Raw genomic sequence first — 21,826 nt, forward strand, 5'->3', positions numbered from 1 at the left:
GAACATATATTATGAGTGAAAACGCATTTATAATAAAGTAAAAATCATACCAAAACGAAAAAACATATATAATAAACGGAATTATATATACAGTAGAATGAACTGATTTAAAAAAAAATTTTTTTTAATTGTTTTAATTAACGCGGATTTCCATTATCGCGGGTAGATTTTGGAACGTAACACCTGCGATAAACGAAGGAACACTGTACAGCTTTTGAAGAAAAAATACTTTACAGATAATACAAGCATTTGTTTCACATAAAAGAGACAATTGTTGTATACTGTGCTTAAATATTTAGTATTTTCTATAACTTATTTCAATTCAATTTGTTGTTTCAAGGGACAACAACATGAAAAATCAACTTTTTGGAGCTTTTAGCCATGTTAAAATACTAATCCCCCCCCCCCCCCCCCCCACAAAAAAAAAAAAAACATGACGTGTTTTCCTCCAATCACCCATCTCTGAGAAATTCGAGGTCATTCTGCACCAGCCCCTTAATTAACCTTGCGTTTGCAAGATGAATTGAAAGATGAATTCGGTATTTGTGAGTTCACAAACTCGACCGTTTCCGTTGATTTCCGCCGATCTGGTTCGGACCAGTAACAGAGCGATATGTAACTGTGACGAAACCAGGAAGCCAGCGCCCATGCAGGGGCTAACAAACAAACCGAACATGGACGAATTGACGCTACAATGAATTCTGTTCTTGCAGAATTACTCACGTTTCCTTGTTGAATGTTGAACAGTGAGAGGTGCTTTGTGCATTTCTATCTGGTAAGATGTTTGTGCTTTTCCCCCTTCGACAAGAACGAAGATGAATTTTTCACCTGTGATCCTGATTGGTTAAAACAAACGGGTAGAATGCCGCATTGTCCAATCAACTTGAATTAATGTACAAAATGTCCCGTCTTTCCCAACCAAATTACCGTGGAGACGGATATTGCGGAGAACTCAGTGAAGCGCATATCCATCTGGCTAGTGCCAGGTTAGAGAAAACGAGCTGTTGGCACTCTTTGACGTCATAACGTGCAGACCCACCCCCGCACAGCCTCTGCGCACTAAACGCACGCCCACTTTCTCTGAGTCCTCCAGAGGATAGTGACAAAAGTAGCCTTTATCAGTAAACATTCTGTCCAAATGAACTCAAAGCAATCAATTAACCTTCACTTCTTTTTTTTCCCCTCCTTCCCTCTTTCTTCTTCTCTCTCCTCCCTGGCAAGGAGCCGTTTTGTTTCAAATATTTATTGAAGAATTGGCTTGCGTCAAGTTGTGTGGCATACTCAGAGAAGTGCTCAAACACAGAGCTACAACAGCAGACTGCAATCGGTTCACCAAGGGCGCGGCAATCACACGGGGAGAGGCGGGGTTTTACGGAACCGGTCGTTTTACTTCCGCGTTACAAAAATAACAAGCAAAATGTCTAATATTTCATAAAAAATTACATCGCCATGGTGTCAATGGTAAGATTTCATCATTATAAGCCTATAAAATACCGTGGTGTAATTCCTTTAAAAATATAACAAAGGAATGCAGTGGTAGATGTGTAGAAAATGATGAGGTGAAACTGCCTTTGAATGATTTTCACGGTCAAAACAGCCCTTTGAGGGAAACCACAAATACAATGTGGCCTGCTATGAAAATGAGTTTCACACCCTGTGTGCTGACCTGTGCTGCAAATGACACAAAATGAAGACTGGGGGTGTACATTACTGACTTTTCTTTCCGACTTCCTCACCTCCTGTGTCGGGATCGTGGAAATTGGGGTCCAGTCCTTTTTCCAGAAACCGGGAGACCTTTTCAACACTCCTCTGCTGAACATACTCCATGAACTTCTTCAGGTTGGCCTAATGGAGGGAGACAAGAGAGTGAGGAGGGAGAAAGGGATGTGTGTGGGTGTGTGTGTGTGTGTGGGGGGGGGGGGGGGGGGGTGTATGTGTGTGTATGTGTTGGTGAAGAAAGAGACAGCTCTGATTGGCTCACAGCAGACTCGTGGGGCTGACGCCGTTTAATAATGCAACGGCGAGATGAAAGCTTAATTCGCTGCGCTTCTCTTTGCCGGCGCGTGAAGGTTTTATGTCTCTTCTGTCATCATATCAAACAAATGGAGCGTGCGGTCGTAGATAAGCTTGCCACAAAGACAACAGCAGGAAAAAAGGTCTGGAGAGTTAACATGGGGATAAAGTTTTATTTACACTTGTAATGTTGAAAAATGGGCAGCACAGTATGCTAGTTGTTGTTGCTACCTCTAGGTTCTACACCGGCTTCCTTTCACATTAAAACAAAAACATACATGATAGGTTCACAGAACACTCTAAATTGGCCATAGGTGTTAATGTGAGTTCTTTGTCCATATGTGCCCTGTGATTGGCTGGTGACCAGTCCATGTTGTATCCTGCACTTCTCACCTTAAAGTCAGTTTACTGTAATGAGGACAAGTGCTACAGAAAATGGATGGATGTTGCAAAAGGCATTTAAATCAGCAAGCATCAAGAGCTCATCAACAAGCAAATCCACTTTGTTTTGACATTCATTATAGATGCAAACTCACAAAGGAAGCTTTCAAAATGGTTAACTGCATGAAACAAGAATCTTTGGTTATCAAGATGAGCATGAACTGAATCGTCCATCCCCTTGGGAAATTTGTCTTGCACATCAGTGAAGCGGTTGTTTACTATTACACGCACACACACACACACACACACACACACACACACACACACACACACACACCCCCCCCCCCCACACACACACACCCCCACCCCCACACCCACCCCCCCCCCCCCACACACACACACACAATCATGACACATTGTACATCTTGCAAAATTAACAGGGTGTACAAAAAGTTACTATACATTTCCTTTGTTCTCTTTGGTTTCACGTGAGACGATCAGCATTTGACAGCTTACACTTTTTGGTAGCCATTCCTATGGCTCGCCAATTAATATTGGAGCAGAATTTGCAATACGGCCGCCTAGTAATACGTTTTTATATCCCGTGCACCAGTTGGAGGAACTAAAAAAAAAAACAACAACAAAAAAAACCCGAAACTCTTGGAGCTTTGTTTCCTGATAACACAAGTATGCGAGACTCAATTTCCTGGTGTGTAGATGTGAGTCGCCGACTGTCTTTCAAGATTGTCCAGGTTAGTTATGCTAGGACGCTTTGCTTGGTGTGTGACCTTAACCCAAGTTTGAAACCCTAATTTGAAACACTACTCTAATACTGTCTGAAACACTAACCATACAGACTAACCCTAGTTTCAAATGCTCGTTTGAAACCCCAACCCTAGATGGTAACCATCCTTCCATCCATCCATTTTCTTGAACGCGTATTCCTCACAATTGTGGGGGGTGCTGGAGCCTATCTCAGCTGGCTTTGGACAGTAGGCGGGGTACACCCTGGATTGGTTGCCAGCCAATCGCAGCGATCCATTTTCTTGACCGCTCATTCCTCACAAGGGTTAGATGGAAACCCTACATGGAAATCCTACTTTGAAACCTGAGATCATACATTCTGATGGCGTACCCTAACCAAAACCTTGCCACTGCCACTGTTATAAATAGTGACCATACTTTGAAATTAAAACTCAAACACTACTTCGAAACCCTTTTCATTCGAGATTGGTGAGTTAGAACTTGCCTTTGGGGTGAGAGACAAGGTAAACCCTGGACTGTGAGATAAATAACCAATCACATGCCCATTTATATGGATGTACAATTTGTAGTCTTCCAAGAAGGAAGATGAAGTATCTGGACAAAAGCCAACAAACTCCACACAGTTCCAATAGAGATTCAAACCCAGGTCTCCTGTGAGGCAGATGTGCAAACCACTACTAGTCAATCCTTCGAACCGCTACACAAAAGTGCTGCCATTTCCGAACAAATACTTATATTATAATTAACTGAACTTTCACAACTACTCTTGCTTGCAGCTGTAGCCATTACATAACCCTGCCAGACACTCACAAATGGACACACACACGCGCTCGCACACTCACACTTACAATGAGTGAGAGTCGATAAGGCGCTCACCTCGTGCAGCATCATATATGGCACGCACTTCCTCTCCTTAATTCCACTTCACGCGAGCTGTGTTTGTCTTCACGCCGAGTCCCGCCTGCCTGCCTCTACACGCCTGAACCCCCTAAACCTCCCAGTCACACGCCCACCGCCGCCACGAGCTGCCGCCACCGACTGCTACTCTCACCATCTCTGGGCGAGTGAGAGAATACGCTTTCTCCCCTTCCTTCTATCCTCAGATGTTGGCAGATGCAGTTGTTATGGCAATGGGATACAAAGACAGCTCGCGAGCGGAGAGAGTGCCACTGTGACGGTCTTTGTGAAGACAGTGCAGGGGGTCTACAGGTTTACAATAGTTTTGACGGTGTTTTGTGGGTTGTGGCCAACGTACAACCATGCAAGATAGTTAACAAAAGTCTCCTCTATGATGGGTCAACCTTTGAAGACTTTTAGCTACTTTGGTATTGTCACTTCCACTTTATTTTCACTTTACAGGATCTCAATCTGATTCAAACCAGAGGAGTGGCATGAAATGAAGTCCAAAGACAGATGCAGAGCTGACTGACAACTAGTAAATGATGTATGCAGCTTATGGCTAAAAGAAGAGGAGGGACGCCAAGTCAGCGTTTTTTTTAAAGCACCACATTATGAGCAGCAATCTGCGTGGCATATGCATCCGAGAAGCAGCCAAAACAAAGCATTAGCAAACACCGGCGGTGAGTTACAGCTGCACCTGCACATCACTTACAAACACAGCAAGTGAGCAAAGCAGAGCAAGAGACTTACGAGCTACTGGAGCGGCATGATTAGAAAGACATCATCAGTCTCCATGCGCGCTATGTGAACTAATGCATCACTGTACTTTTCATTCATTCAGTGTGATCCAAACAGTTTGAATAAATCCATATAGAACAAATTGATGAATGTCTTTTTATTTTATTTTTTTTGTACATGAGAAACTTTTTCTTATTAATAAAGGTTGTGTAGTCCAGCTTTTTTTTTTTTTTTTTTTTTTAACAAACAACTTGTGCAGCAGATTGCATTTTTTTTTTGCTCGAACAGCAGACTGCAGTCGGCTCGCTAGGGGTGCGGCAATCACACGGGGAGAGGTGGGGTTTGACTGAACCGGGAGTTTTACTTCCGCGTTAAAAAACTAACCAGCAAAATACCGAATATTTCATAAAAAAATTACATCGCCATGGTGTCAAAGATAAGATTTAATCATTATATGCCTATAGTTAACTGTCGGAAGGGCTTAAAATATGGTGTAATCCATTTAAGTATTCACCAATGTGCTCACGTTACTTTTACTCAATCCTCAAAAGTCAAAGTCCTCATCTTCTGTATCTGAAACGTAGAGCTGGGCTACTTCTCCATCAAACACCAGGTTCCCGCTCTCGTCATTGTAGCATTGTCAGAGTCAGTCTCGTTCCCATGCGGCTTCTCAGAAATGATGCCGCTTTTTCGAAAGCTACAAAATTAGTGCAAGCTTACACGTTTAGCCCAAGCTTGCGTCCTACTATACACAGGCTCACATCATCTTTCAGTTGAGTCTTTCGGATTCTCATGCCTGCAAGTCCGCCACCAGGGCCGGATTTCCTGTATATAAGCAACATGTTGCCACTGCTCCACATTATATCAGCAGAAATGCTCCCACACAGACGAAAGCGGTTCATTTACAGGACCTATTATCATTTGGCCACTCATACGACTTTTGTTTTGACTGAAAACAGTATATTTCCACACAGCGCCGTGTCATCTTACCAAATAACAATACAAGGGGACAATCAACAATACAGTAAAATGGCTGACTGCCCTCACAACTCCCCGGTGTGACGTCATTTCTTAAGACATCCGAAGATTGTCCAAGAAAAGCATTTTCATTGTCAAGGGTGTTGCTAAAAATCTGGGAGGGTTGCATTAAAGAAAATAACGAAAATATACTTTAAATGGCTTTAGCCATTGGTATTACTCACTACCTCACTACCTACCTCACTTCCAAGTTGGTCCTTAAGGCATTGTTCAAGTGGATTAGGATGATGAATACCATTATATTTCGTTGTTTGATTACATCATAATTTTGATATAGAATCATGTTTGACAATGACCCTAACATTAGCAAACGCGCACACACGCAGAGCACATTTGTAAAGGGACCGGTCTCACGAGTGGGAAATCAATGCCTTACACAGGAAGTTGAAGGCAGTAACAGCGGCGGGTGGCATCAATCACGCCGTAAGGCGATGGCGGCCTGGGAGTCAATTGAGCTCAGAGCACAGAAACAGGAAGTGGATGTGTGCCAGAGCAGCAGCCATATTAAAAAAAAAAGCAAAATAAATAAAAGCTTGTGGCTTCAGGGCGAGGTGAATGTGGGGGTTGGTAGATCACTGAACATGCACTAGTGTATGGGCTTATTACACTGGAGAAGAAATCAATGATTTATTAGCAGCCCTTGACCATTTTGCTGTGTACTCACTTCAATAAGCCTCTGGTGTGGAAATAACTTGTTAATAGTCCGATGTGCAGTGTAACGAAACAATTACAGCGGAACCTCTAAATTTGCTCCTAAAGTGGCATATAATTGAGGTTCACAACCACTGCCATGCGTGAAAATGGATTTAACGTGAATTTGGGATTTTTCTTCATTTTGAGTCGAGAATGTTACAAAATGAGATTACTGAGCATTTGCTCATTTCTGAATTCTAATATTAACAGAACTTTTTTTAAAACTGTACGTAAGACAGCTCAGAAACTGTTACTTAAAAATGGTAGTGGTGGATTCAATCACGATCGGATGACCCTTAAGTGTGCCAGTAAATACAAAATGTTTGGTCAGGAGACTCTCTGGACACACCGCCTCAATTAAAATATTAAAACACATTTTGTGAACACATTGTAAACATCTATGAACACACAATAAAACATTGCAAGCATAAAATGCATAGAAAATACTTGTAGTGGTTGTGTAAATGTGTGAGTGAGTCTTTCAGAGGCAGGGCCTGGTAGGCTGGCTTGTGATGTCGGCAAGTCAGTGTGTGAGTGTATGGCCGTGAGCTGTGGCCGACAGCAGTTCCCATGTAAGTGCGCTCATGGCATTTATGTTTTAGTCTTCTTATAGTGTTCAATAATATGCAAGGGCACGAAAGTCAATAAGTACACTAAATTAACCTATAAAAATGTGCATGGGTGCAAACAACCGTAATATAGCGGGGGAACACCAAACTCGCATCTAAAAAAATTATCATGGAAAAGCAGGGATTGTATTTTCACTCGTGGAGGCAGCACTTCGTCACCAAGCTGTCCAAATACTGCTCACTTGTAAATGAGTGCAGCAGATCAGTCACATTGACACTATTAGCAAATACTAATATTTGCTAACACTGCAGTGCTGCTTAACTTTTGGTTTTGAGTTTTGACATGATTGTGTTTCTGCTATAACTCGAAAACGGTGAATCTATTCTTCACCCAGCCTAGCTTCTGAGTTGTTGGCAGAGAAATACTGCGCGAGTGGGACTGTGTACATTCCAGTTTATGTCAATTTGGAAATGTTTGTTCGCAAACACATTTCGGCAAATTGGCATCTCACACATTTCCTTGGTTCGGTTGACAGGTGCCTCGAAACCCCAACTATTTGTCTACACACTCTTGAAGTCCATCTTACATAATATTCCCCATTTAAAATGTAGCCTCCTGCCTCCCAAAACTACTCTTCAGTTGCACCTTTTTAACAGTACTAGCTTTGATAGTTTATTTTGGTCCCTGTGACATAATTTTGCACAGATGGCTGCAAACGGGTCAGCCCACATATCTCGTGAAAAATATTTTAGGAAGTCAGATAGCAAACCCTGAAGTCTACATGCTTTCATATACTTTCTTTTTTATATGGGATGTTTCCGAAACACAATGCAGCAAAATAAAAGATATGGTGAATTTAAAATGTGAAAGGTTGAAGTGACCCAACTGAGAATTTTCTGGTTTCAGCTGACATAATTGGGATAGGCAAAAAAATAAATAAATAAAAATAGAAAACACATGGACTGGGGTTACAGTAAATAACGAGCATCAGCCCTGAAGAGTGTTTTGTTGGTTCCACTATCATGATTGTGCACGATTACCACGAGTCACTTGGAAAATTATTTTTGAAAGACTGTAAATTTATTTTGAGATTTGAAACCATTTAAATCAAAGAATTTGTTTTCACATTTGTAAGACTTCTGAAAATATGGGAACCCTGTCCTTGGTAGGGTGCATTTATATTAGTTGTTCTTTGCAGGAGATAAAGAATATATATGTCTGTGACTGTTGCTATTAGACATGGGTGAGTACTAAGACACTGGCTGTTGTGAAACAACAGGAAATGCGGCTTATCTGCTTCCCTCGCAGCTATTGTTTTTATTTGATTGTTTGTTTCTACTCAGTGGGCAGTTGAATTCCGGCATGTGCATTCATGCATCACATACCTGTGCTGTACATACACTAAGCATGTCAAACACTGGCGCTGGCCTATATTGACACTCATTACTAGGACGGCCGCTTCGCCTCTGGTGCTTCGCAGCTGGCCGGCACGGGTGAGTAGTCATTGGCGAGGAGAGCTCGTATAGAGTTATTTTCACCATAATATCACACGTACAGAACGTCAGGGTGGCAAAAACACCAATTGCACCACTAGTAAACACGCATGTACATGTCATTTGACCGAGTTGGAACGATTGCAAGAACTGGCTTAATGAATCGAAGCAAGATTTTGGCCTTCCTCTCTACCAAGTTTTAGCATCACTTTCATTTTCAGCCAGTTTCTGAAGTACCCTGGTGCCTGTTTACAAACAACACAAAGATGTCTATGTGCGCTACTGTGAGGCGTGCGGCCAAAATGTGAGCGCAGGAGGACGGACGTGCTGCTTTCGAGACGCAGCGAGACAGACTAAACATTTGGGGAAGAATAGCTCGGGATTTGAGTGTGAGCCCACAAATACACAAAGGCCTGATGTCAAGCCAGAAAGAAGGATTGTGGCTATGATTACGCAACAACCATCTGACCAAAGTTTTGATGAAAAATATGCCCTAAAGTTCTGTGAAGTGCCCGGCACAGGAGAGAAATCAAAATCATTACTCACAGTGTGTGTTGCACTCCAGGTGATCAACACCCAGTGCAACACTGACGCACATAATATCGCCACCAATAAACCAAACCAATGACTGTCATAGTACCAAGACTATCCCGTGAGAGGCAATAACATCCACAGCTCATCTACATTTTTTTTTCTTCACTCACTCATGCAAACTCGCACACAAACTTTCATGGTCTCCCAGGTGGGGAAGCAAACCCGAAGGCAAGTGACGGTTCCACTCCTCCACCCAGAGTCTGCTCATCTACAAAATTGCCCATTGTGCAGGATTTATGTCATTTAAAAAAATGGAGCCCAAACAAAACAAAAACACAAATACAAAATGAAAACACTTGCAAGTAGGCCATCACTCACATCCAGATTCATAAATAGACAAGTTCCAAAAATCAAATCCACTTACACTCGTAGTTGCCAATAGTCAGGTTTCCATCCAATTATTTCAAAATTTTTAAGCGAATTTACTGAAAATGCACAAAATAAACATGCGACTTGTGCCCGTTTCCACCTGTTCTTCTTTTACGAATATTGAGAGGGGATTCTGCCGCTGTCGGTGGCGGTATACACTAGGCGTGTGCTCAAAAAATTGATACGGCAATATATCGTTGCGAGCCTCATTACAATACACGTATCGATACGCAGGTGTCAGAATTAGGGATAGACCGATAATCGGCTGGGCCGATTATCGGCGCCGATATTTGACTTGTTGACAAATATCGGCATCGGCCTTTTTACAAATCTGAAGGCCAATAAAGCTGGAATCAAGTTATCCCATTAAATAATTAAAAAAATAAATTTATAAATTATGTTGAAATTTTGGAAAACTTTATTTACGGTAGAAAACTTTAGAAAACTTATTTAGCATTTATTTATTTATTTATTTATTCACTGCACTTTTTAATTTATTAAAAATGATACTTGAAAAAAATGTAGAAATTATGTTGACATTTTGGAAAACTTTATTTACAGTAGAAAACTTTAGAAAATTTATTTATTTACTGCAAACACTGGGAGGTCCCAACACTTTGTAATTTATATAAAAATAATAATAATAATAATAAAATGAATACATTTAGAAATTGTTGAAATTTTGGAAAACTTTATTTACAGTAGAAAACTATTTACTTGCTTGCTTAGTTTTGAATTTAGCTTATCACATGCTGATGACCCTGGAAGTTCCCTACATTTTCTACAATTTCTGTTAAAATTTTTAATTAAACAAAACTGTCTATTATTTATATGTTTAAAATGAAAAGAAAAGTTTATTATTATTAGAATTTTTTACACTATTATTTTCTCTTTTACTGCAAATGATATCGGCTTGAAATATCGGTTATCGGCTTCCTTGACGACTAATAATCGGTATCGGCATCGGTCCTGTAAAAAAACGTATCGGTCTATCATTAGTCAGAATCGATATTGCTCATTAAGGCAGTTCACGTTTGCCTTTGCAGCTTTCATTGTACCAAAAAATAAATAAAAACCAGCAGCGTGTTTGAAGTTTATTGCCTTCAATTAATGCAAAAATAGCCCACCAGTGATTGGACACTGTGTCTTGCTAAGAAAAATGAAAGCAGAGGAAGGATATCAACATTTATTTACTTATAAACTTAACATGGCATGTACGTGTCTTAATGTATTTATTTTTGTATATTTTGTTTAAAAACTAAATAGAATGTGTTACACAAAAAAATGCTGTTTTTATTTCCCCAAATATTTCAAATAAACATTTTAGAGCTGTAATTTTAATACTTTGATATTTTTGCTCATATCGGCTCATGCCTATTAATAAATGTTCCCGCTGTGTCTGTGAAAGCTGCTCCTTGCTCTGCAGTGTGTGCACATTTAGACCAGGCATGCCGCTTGGTGGTGAACCAGAAGAGCTACTAACAAAAACATTTTTGTCATCCAGCATAATAAACATATCCTTTAGGTATAGATATGACTGTTATTATAAAATGAAAGTAAATTAATGTAATATATCGGGATACGTATCGCCTTGAAGATCAAGTATTGGGATACATATGTATCGTGATACGTATCGTATCATGAGGTTGGCGGAAATACCCAGCCCTAGTATACACCATAGAGATGTGATCCACCAATAATTTAGAAGAAGAAGAACAGGAAGCGACTGCGCCGTGCGTTGACGTCATATGAATTTGCTTGTAATCCTTGATAAACCGTAGTGTTTCTTTGCTATTTTCCATCTAAAACTGCATTAATATTTGCCTCTTTAATTAAATCCAAAAAGAGTTCCGTTTCGTCGTTCCCCTAAACATACATTACTTCATCAGCCGCCATTTTTTGTGTTGTTGTATGTGTTTCCATCGCCAAAATTCACATTTTCTTTTTTTCAATATGCTTCCAAATCCACCCCTCCTAGCGGAAAAAGTTTTTTTTTGCGAATTTTGGGCCCTATTTCAAGCACTCCCATTCAGTTTTATTTTCGCATTTCTTGAAAATTCAAATATAAATGGGTGAATGCAAACCTGACAATTGAGGCACTCTAAAGTGACCATGCCAGCTCCTAACCCCAGTCCACACATTGGCAATCCAGTCAGAATGACTTTTCAGATGGAAAAAAATAAAAAAATAAAAAAAATCCCACCTCCTTGCTATTCTGCCTTTCTCTGCGCACACTCTTGGCTGACAACAAGGCACTCTAAGCTTCACACAGGAAGGATTGGACCACTTGTCCAAGGTTATTTAAAATAACTTGCTTACTGCAAAAAATAATGCATTTACAGTTCCATTAAAACTGTTAGTCAATACAGCACAAGGACAAAGTCGGTGCACTAAATTATTGTTAGTGATGCTGCCCAATAAGGATCCTATTAAATACACAGTTAAGAGCGTGATTAGAAGTCTATTTACACAAGCACACACATATTGAATCCTCTCTCTCTCTCTCTCTCTCTCTCTCTCTCTCTCTCTCTCTCTCTCTCTCTCTCTCTCTCTCTCTCTCTCTCTTTCTCTCTCTCTCTCTCTCTCTCTCTCTCTCGTATGTTGCTGGCCTGAGATGGTGATCTTCTATAATCTCAGCTATCCATATCTAACAAGATTATATTGTATTGCTCCCTGCTGTAAAAAAAGACCAATACACTCTATGACATCTTACAGACTTTAGCCCTAGGAATAGGATTTAGCTTGTGAGGAAAAACATTTAACCTTTTACACATTATGGCGCCAAATACCAAAGCCGTTTCTGTGTGTGTGTGTGTGTGTGTGTGTGTGTGTGGGTGTGTGTGTGTGGGTGTGTGTGTGTGTGTGTGTGTGTGCGTGAGTGTTTTGTCATTTGAAGCACTAAAAGCTTTAAGTAACGCTTCATACCAAAGCACTGGAAGCTACAGTATGACATTTGTGGTCCTCATTCACACACGGCGATTCATAATTTATTGCACTTAAGAAGAACACACTGGATGTATCATTCATGAGTGCTGAAAGAAAACATTCCCTAATGTAAAAAAAAAAAAAAAAAGTGTTACTATAGCAACAGCATCCGCAGTGTCATTGACCATATGTGTTGCCATACTGTAAATTTCACTGCAATGATACGTATGTCTAGTGAAGATTTGGACTCAATGAACTGAACACAAATATATATTTTTCTACATACACAAATGACTTATTGCTCTCATATATTGTTCACAACTCTGTCAAATCCTTTGCCAAAATAATCCATTCGACTCACAGGTCTGGCATATCAAGATTGCTGTTTTGAAATGATAGATGAAGTTGATTAGACAGCATGACTATTGAACACTAGGGATGCAAGATAATGCTATTTCAACTGACAGTGATACACCAATAATTTAGAAAGTGACGATGTTGATAACCGATAAGTAAGCCGATAATCGTTTGCAAAATTAACGAATGCAAATATACTTTTGAGTCCTACTATAAGTCTAACATGTACAAATACATTGAAACGGTGTGAAATCAGCATGAAACTGAATTTCATTGATATCGCTGCTTCAAAGACAACCAGTAACTCATTTTGAATTTGCCAAAACCCAAGTCATGTTTGAAAAATGCAAAAAAATTAAACAAATAAAAACTATGAAGGGTAACATTTTGGGGAGACACAGTAAATAGCTATAAGTTAAACAGCTATAAGTTGTTTGTCTTTTCGAAGGCGGAAGTATCAGCTAGCTGGCTGCAGTGCGTCGGTTAGCGCTCTACAGGGCGCCGCGCAGTGATATGAACGAAGAGAAAAGCAGTGGCTGGCGGTAATGGCGTCTGACTTTTTTCAGGAAAGGAGTATTGTGATGGAAATGTACGCTTTTGAAAACAAATTGTTTTTAGAAGAAAAACGCTTTATTTCCGAGACCCCAGCCAGCTTGCTGGACTATTTTCCTCTCCTCCAACACCGGACCAGAACTCGTGTCACAGAACGCTGTCAGGGGTAAGTCAGTGCTGATCACACACACTGGAGGTGAGGATGAAATTGAGATTCATGTTAAAAAATCCGAACGATCCCTTTAATGAAACCATGACAGTGGATCGCACCGCAAAACATGACTTCCCAGCCACGTCTCTTAGTCCTAATGATGTAAAGACCATTTTTGTGTTGACCTCACTTTTAAGTTGTTGTCTTGTGAGGCAAAATTTGAGTTAGCAAGATTAACAGAATTATGCTTCTGCTTGAGTGAAGTGAAGCAATAATAGAGCTAAGGCATTGTAAAGCCCTTGAACGGGACTAACGCACACATACAAACAAGAACACTGAACTAAGCAGTCAATCTGACTCATTCCAGCTCCTGTTGTCACTCACTAGGCCACACCCCTTCACGGCAGAATTCCTCTAGCCATGAGGAAAAGTTGTCTGGCTCACTGTCTTCTTGCCACAATGAGAAGGTGAGTGGACGTGTAACTTCTCCGGTACTGATGACTTAAAAAAAAAAAAAAAAAAAATCCAGACAGTACAGCTAAATGAAAGTTTGAGCGATTTTGAACAGTGACTTTTTAAGCGACAGCCGCCTTATGCCTATTATTCAGTCACTAATGTAAAGAAAGCACAGTGCAGCCAAAGAAAAGGGGAAAATAGCAGCATACTAAGGTTAGCAGCAGTGTGCAATTACATAAGTAAGCTTGCAGTCCAACCTCAGTGGCTTTGCTCCTTGCAGCTCTTTCCAAATGCAGCATCACGATGCCTCCTGGGTAATCCTTTTCAAAAAGGTGCTGGAGCAATACGCGATGTATTATGTATAAGTATATGTACAGTATAGATTGGAATTATTATTTTTGCTGCTATCCCTGGCAAGCCAGCAGGTAGTCCAGTGTTAACTGGCAGTGTTGGCTTGATTAAAGGCCATAACAAAGCACAGAGCCTCTTTGCCACTCAGCACCACACACACACACACACACACACACAAACACACCCAGCTTACTGTATTGTATGTGCTCCCCCACCCCTCCAAAAACACACACATTCTGCTCCACTCTCTCAACTAATTCCACCCACCCGAGTGGCCACAATGGTAGGAGAGCTTTGTTGTGTCCTTTCAATCCGGCCAGCTCGGACGCCGGCTCATTTGGCCAACGAGACGTTAACAAATGAAATATGAACGAGGTGAATATAAAGCGTGCAACATTCGGTCGGATGATGTGACGATGAAAGGTGGAATTGATATTCTATTTTCTGTTCTGCTTGTTCTCAGTAGGGAAGTAACCTAGTGTAAATTATTATATGTTTTATAACAAAGAAACAATAGTAATGGTATTCACAACATATCCATCCATCCATCCATCCATCCATCCATCCATCCATCCATCCAGCCATCATCTGAACCACTTATCCTCATGAGGGTTTCGGGCATGCTGCTGATTCATCCATCCATACAATTGTAAAATAATGTATAAAATATTTATTATGTATAGTATTTATAGCAGGGATGGGCAAGTACCGATACCAAGTATCAGTATTGGGCCGATACTATGCATCATTTTAAAATATCAGTACTCGCGGCGGCGGTCAGTTTTACGAGCAGGAACTAGAAATGACAAAAAAAAAAGAAGAATAGAAAATTGCCATTAATTTGGTGCAATCTTAAGGAAAGATGCCATATTGGCATGTAGAAGTCTGCTTTTAAAATCTGTATTTGTCATAGTACTAGTGGTATTGGCATTTAGTATCGGTGACAACTTAAGAGTTGAGTACTGGTATTGGTCAGGAAAAAGTGCTATAGAATATCCTTAACTTACAAATAACACTGATTTTGTAATAAAGTATATATTTTTATTATGTATTATGTATTATTCCTATCCTTAATATAATAATATAAATAATTGTGTAACTATATTTTTTAAATAATTTAATAATTATTTTATTATAATTGTTTAATTTACTGCACATTATCATAAATATTGTGAATGGTTGTTCATCTCATGTGTGCCCTGCAATTGGCTGGCGACCAGTTCAGGGTGTACCCCGACTCATGTCCGTTGACATCTCGGGTAACCTTGACCCTCGTGAGGATAAGCGGTTCGGAAAATGGATGGATTATTATAAATATGCCATTATTACATTTTTAAAATGATGAATATAATGTATTTTATAGCATAGGTATATTGTACACATAAAATACAAGTACTACTATTACTACTACTACTACTACTACTACTACTACTATGTGTGATTAATGTATTTCTATTACAATGGCTAATAAAATTTATACATGGATTTATGATGAATGTATTTTGTTTCAAATAATATGATTTAAAGTAAGTAATACTATTCATATAGGTGTAAATGTCATAATAATGTAAAACAGTTGCTGTTTTTTCCCCATCCCAGTAATTTAGTCTGCAGACTGAACTCAATGTGTTAGCTAGCTAGCTAACTAACTAACTAACTAACTAACTAACTAACTACAACTATACAATATATACTAATACATAACTACTGTCCTATCATGAAATATGACAATAGTTGTTTGAATGCAGGCAGCGGGGATGAGGAGAATGCATGTTGTCATCACAATCAACAGAAAGGAAAATGCTGAATCAGGATCGGTCAGGTGCTTTCACAAATACACACACACACACACACACACACGTGCATGCACATCCCCACACACACACAAACATGGAATGTATACAACATCGCATGAGTAATTATAATATGAAGTATAAGTAATCATAAACCTTCAAACAATGCTACTTAACACATATAGAGCAGCAAGCATCACATACAAAATATAATAATCAAACAGTGCAATGTTACAACACCGGCATGCCGCATATTGTCTTTGCTCTGTGGAGGAAACAACATCCAGTAGAGCTCAGCACTGTCCAGCACGTTGTGTACTACGACTCTTAATTTGGACTTGCCTGTACGTATATTAGAAAAAAAATTATTGATTAAAATATAACACGAGTTCAGATGCAACTATGTGTATAAAACAACACAAATGCCAATTTTCCATTATTATGTTTTCTCATTTAAACTGGATTCTATGGTTGCTTTTTTTTTTTTTTTTTTTTAACATCTACTATTAACTAAGAATGTCCAAAAATAATTAGATAAATGTATGTTAAAGGTTTTTCCTTCTTTCTTTCATTCTTTCTCTTTTTTTTTCTTTCTCTCTTTTTTCTTTGTTGCTTTCTTTCTTTTTACCCTGAAACTAATGTTTTTATTATTTATTTATTTATTTTTTTGCAAGCTTCTGATACGGCGCCGCTAGAGTAAAGTGAAAAAATATATATATATAATCACCTTGTAGTGACACACAGATCCCTGTAGATGGTGACGTTGGACTGCTTTGGGTGTCAGATCAGCACACCTTTTGAGTTAAAGATAACGGTTAGGTGGTGAACTTCGGTTACCATGTCGATTGTGAGGAAGAGAAATGGCAAAAGGTTGAAAGTCAGACATGTTTAGACCCAGATAAATAAGATAGTACTTAGCCTTCATTTATTTTGTAAAATATTTTTCCCCATTAAATAAAAAAAAATCTATTCAAAAATATCTAATATAGCCGTTTAGGATTTAGTGTCTTCGTTCATTTTGTAAAACGCTTTTTCCCATGAAAAATAAATAAATAATTAAATAAATAAATAAATTCAAATTGTCTAATATCGCCGTTTAGGATTTAGGAACAAAACTCTAAGCGCAATATGAGGCATAAACATGCTTATTTTTTACATGGTCCAAGTGTAAAATAAAGTACTAAGGGTTTAAACGTGTGTTCCTACAATCTAAACGGCTATGTTTGACAATTTGAGTTGAATGTTTTTCTTTTTTAATTGGCAAAAGTGTTTTATAAAATAAATGAAGACAAAAGAGACGTACATACGTAAGCAAGACTGACAGGTATTGAACCTACACAACCACCGTTTCACTGGCTTGGATGTCGAGCGCTGCATTAAAAACCGGTGGCTGCTATCTCAGCAGCCAGCACCTTCATTGTATGGCGCCGAGGAGTGCGGTTTTACTCGCTTGCGTTCTCTGCATATTTTGACATGCATTTTCACAAAAAGCTCTTTCTTTGCTTTTTGGTCGGAAACTGGTGTTTTTGGTGAACCAAACACATGTTTTCCTGCTAATGAGTAAAGAACAGATATTGCTGGAACAGATATTGCCAATATCTGAAAATAAATCAAGCACATTATGTTAACGGGAAATTTTTTATCTGCGGAAGAGAGGTTGCGTGATTAATCGGGCGATACTTTCATGGGGTGAAAACATTCCATTTTTGCTGCACCAGCAAAGAAGAAGAACGAGAACAACATTAGGTGCAATGCAGCAGATGCAACACAATGGCTGGAAAATCTATGATCCACTATATTTGGACCTGGGCTACAAAGGGGGCTGCGGGCGACACGCGGAGAACACAAGAGGACGGACGACAAAAACTGCCGCTGAAAGAGGAGAGATGTGTGTCATCTATTTATTCAGACTGATGATTATTAAAACTCCATTGTGCTTTGTGTGCCCCTGTGGCATCCCGTTCCACGGCTATCTATTCAAACCTCCTGACCCAGAATGATCAAGTCTCATGCGAGAGGGCCGATGTGCCCGGAGCTTTATGACGTGAATTATGTGAGACTGAGTTAGGCAACAAGACGAAGGACTTTCAAGGCTAAACATCAAGTCCTTTAGTGGCTTACTGATTGAAGGATGGATGGATGAGACATGATTGATCAGTGGATTGATGCACGCATGGCTGAATGTACAGTACAGGGAGCCTCGGTATATGACAATAACATCACATCAAGATTACAAAACGCGCAAGAAACTACAAGTTAAAGGTTCCGAGAAGGAAAAATTGTTTTGCGGCATATTTAATGTTTTTCCATGTGCTTGATGTGTTTTTCATACAAACCTATACTGCAAGTAGAGTATATATTGTATTAATACTGTATTACAACTATAATTGTTACATGTAATATTAAAACACATTATAATACATATTGCACAAAAATAGGTTGCCAAACTGTGAGTATGTGGCGGTCCACTCCAATCGTTATCCTCTGCAAAGAACGACTCATATTATTACATTATACTGGGGAATAATTTTTGTCTCTATCAACAGTATATCTGCATGTCTGCATTACACTGCTCCCTACTGGCCGGAGGGCGCACATCAGCACGAGCAGCACAATGTGTATTGAATTGTTGCAAAAAAAAAAAAAAAAGTGGCAAAAAGTGTTTAAGTACTTTTTCATTTTCATTTCATTTTCATTGTCATTCCTGTATGTTTTTTTTAAAGTACAATATTACAGAGTGCTGTTTGACTTATTAAATAAAGACATGTATATAAAAATTGTATTTAATGTGTTTTCATCCATCCATCCATTTCCTTGATTGCTTATTCCCCACAAGGGTCGCGGGGGGTGCTGGAGCCTATCTCAACTGGCTTTGGGCAGTAGGCGGGACTGGACTGGATGCCAGCCAATCGCAGGGCACACAGAGACGAACAACCATCCGCACTCACAAGCACACCTAGGGACAATTCAGAGTGCTCAATTAACCTGCCATGCATGTCTTTGGAATGTGGGAGGAGACGGGAGTACCCGGAGAAGACCCACACAGGCACTGGGAGAACAAGCCTAGACTCGAACCCGAGTCCTCAGAACTGGGAGGCGGACGTGCTAACAAGTCAACCACCATACAGGTCAACAACATATCCCCAATAATGGTAATTCACTATAACAGTAGGTAAGTTGTCACAACACTAGTTTGGTTTCAAGGAGTTACAAGACATTTTGATTGGCTGTAGTGGGCTATTTTCAAATAAATTGGTATCACAATAAAAATAAAAAATAAATAAATAAATAAATAAGGATTTACTTTGTGGATGCGGCTGGGGTGTATCATTAAGCACCCAAGGCCTTATTTTCCATATGGCCTGATTCCAGAGCGTAGTGAACAAACAATCAATTTCCTCTTTCTACTCTCACACACTCATGCACACCCGCACCCACAAACAACTTCCCCCAGCTGAAGTGACATGTTTAAACAGGATTTAAGCCCTTGTGGTGCCATGATAGGTTCAAAGTCAAGTGTAGTAGGTAAATACCACAACCAAAACAAGCTCATCTTGTGCTCTTGAAGTGAACCTACAAAAGTATTGATTAGTTTTATTGGATGACTTGATGTTTGTTTATATTTATAGCTGGGGTGGGGAAGTTAGGGCCCATGGTCCATATGAGGCCCATTAAAGAATTTCATCTCACTCGCCTGATTTGGCTCTGGTACGAACCCTGGAAAATCTCAAAGTTCTGAAAAATCTGCATTGAAATTCCAGACGGCTTGTTTTTAAGTTTTATGTCTTGCTTTTATGCCACTACAGTTGGGTGTGGAATTTGTGCATAATTTGTAACAATCTGGATGAGCTGGGGGTTTTTCTTCTTTAAGAGGGTGACATCGAGGACACTTCTGATTTTGACTCAGTTGGGTGAATCCCCTAGTAGAAGTTCATCAAAGTATGCCCTCAAAATATCTGCTTAATTGGCCAATTTCCTGTTCTATTTGGAGGATGGGTACTTTTTCAGGCGTCCTGTTATGATAGATAGACATGTCACAGTCAACCGTTAAAATTTGTGTTGGCAAACCCTAAAAATGTGCTTAGAAAACTTTGAGTTTCAGATCAGTAAGGTGATGAATTCATTAATTTACTGACACATTACATAATTATGCAGTATAGTTATTATACAAGCATTATAATTTCTTTCAACGGGGGAAATTGTTTTGCTACATACTAGTCATCAACATGAAGGCACAATTTAGGCACATGCTATTGAATCAATCAGTTTTGCCACATTTTTTGCTTCAGTTCAGTGGGCATGGTGTTTCTCCTTTTGATAACACAGAAATATGGATGTATTGTACATTTTAATCCATGAATTTGAAATTTTTTTAGCATATTAAATTAGCAATTGAACATATTGTTTGGGTGGTGTTGTATTGATGTGTGTAATAGTACAAATTGAACAAAGTGGTGTCTGCGCACTCCATTTTTTCCCCCTGAAAAGTTGTCAGTTTGACAGTATGAGGAATCCAACGGAGAGCAACAATATGTTACTTAAAGCAATAGTTCTCCAACTTTTGATAGAAATACCACCTGCAAAAAATGCTTTCACGAACACTAAAATAGAAATAGGCCTGAGTTTTCATTAAAAAAAGAAGAAGAAAAAAACTAGGCAGAGACTTTATTCCTAAAAATAATATTTATTGTAAGCCATTGTAACATTATACAGTTTGAAATGTAAGCCAAACTACTTCAATAATGATTAAATGTTATATTGTTCACCAAAGTTAAATAAAATACTAAACTTCAACTGTGAGTAGCAATAATCAGCCCCAAGCCTAGCTTTGAAAAATTATTCACTATCTGCCAAAGTGCTGCTTGTTGTTACTTGAGTTGCATTCACTCCACCCTACAGCGCTCGCAGTGACGTGCAGTGAGCTCAAGGCTTGGGTAGGCAGGCAGTCGTAAATTGAAACATACACACCAATTAAACGTGTGTGTCGGCAGGCAAGTGTACAACATATCCTAGGGTGACCATATTTTAATCGGAAAAAAGGACACTTAGGCCTAACTAATATACTTAAAAATTATACTGTTTACTCCAAGATGCTATACATTCAAACTATTTTAATGCATGCCTCCTCTGTATTGTTAGAAACCAAAATTACTTGACAAAAATGATTATGACAGACACAATGTTTTGAGCGCATTCTTTGCTCCGCAAACAAATTGGGATAAGCGAGGTTCGTGCCCTTCGTCTCCCGTGAGGCATCTCATCATTTCGCCACTCAGCTAAAGCTCTGGGCCACCGTTGCAGCCGAGGACAATATTCGAACGCTAACTGATGTCCGCAAATATGGGTCTGCCCGTCGCGATAAACACGGTGCAGGGCACTCCGCCTCCCATTTGTCGCACAACGAAAACCGGACAATTTTCATTCATTCATAAAAACCCGTCCGGACGCCCGGAAAGATGTAATAAAGTGGACATCTCCCAGTAAAACAGTCTAATTCCAAGCAAACTCAAACTAGCAATAGCAATGTCAAACATCATGTAAAGTGAAACCATCCACAAAGCCAGTATTTCCTTTTGTAGCATTCTTTGTGAAAAATATGAATAATTCTCTATCCCTCATTTTGCTGAAGATCCGGTAGCTAAGGCGTTGGTCTCCCATCCTTCAAAAGATGATGTTTTTCCTCAGAA

The 21,826-nt window shown here is 39.4% G+C and overlaps 1 protein-coding gene across 17 annotated transcripts in view; it reads right to left on the reverse strand.

Annotated features, from left to right (window-relative positions):
• The window catches only part of shank3a (SH3 and multiple ankyrin repeat domains 3a), a 272,857-nt gene that overhangs the window by 131,983 nt on the left and 119,048 nt on the right, over positions 1-21,826 (reverse strand). For 15 of the 17 annotated variants that reach the window (XR_013282775.1, XM_077515775.1, XM_077515776.1 and 12 more), the window contains one exon: positions 1,737-1,845. Coding sequence is in view for 16 of the 17 variants with exons in the window: in XM_077515775.1 (XP_077371901.1) it covers positions 1,737-1,845 (109 nt within the window). In the remaining variant the exon portion in view is untranslated. Of the gene's footprint in view, positions 1-1,736; positions 1,846-4,035; positions 4,161-14,252; positions 14,310-21,826 lie in introns of those variants that run through there. The other 2 variants (XM_077515787.1, XM_077515790.1) reach the window with 2 other exon arrangements.

The sequence above is a fragment of the Festucalex cinctus genome, chromosome 3, assembly GCF_051991245.1.
Source record: "Festucalex cinctus isolate MCC-2025b chromosome 3, RoL_Fcin_1.0, whole genome shotgun sequence".
NCBI classification, from domain to species: Eukaryota; Metazoa; Chordata; class Actinopteri; order Syngnathiformes; family Syngnathidae; genus Festucalex; species Festucalex cinctus.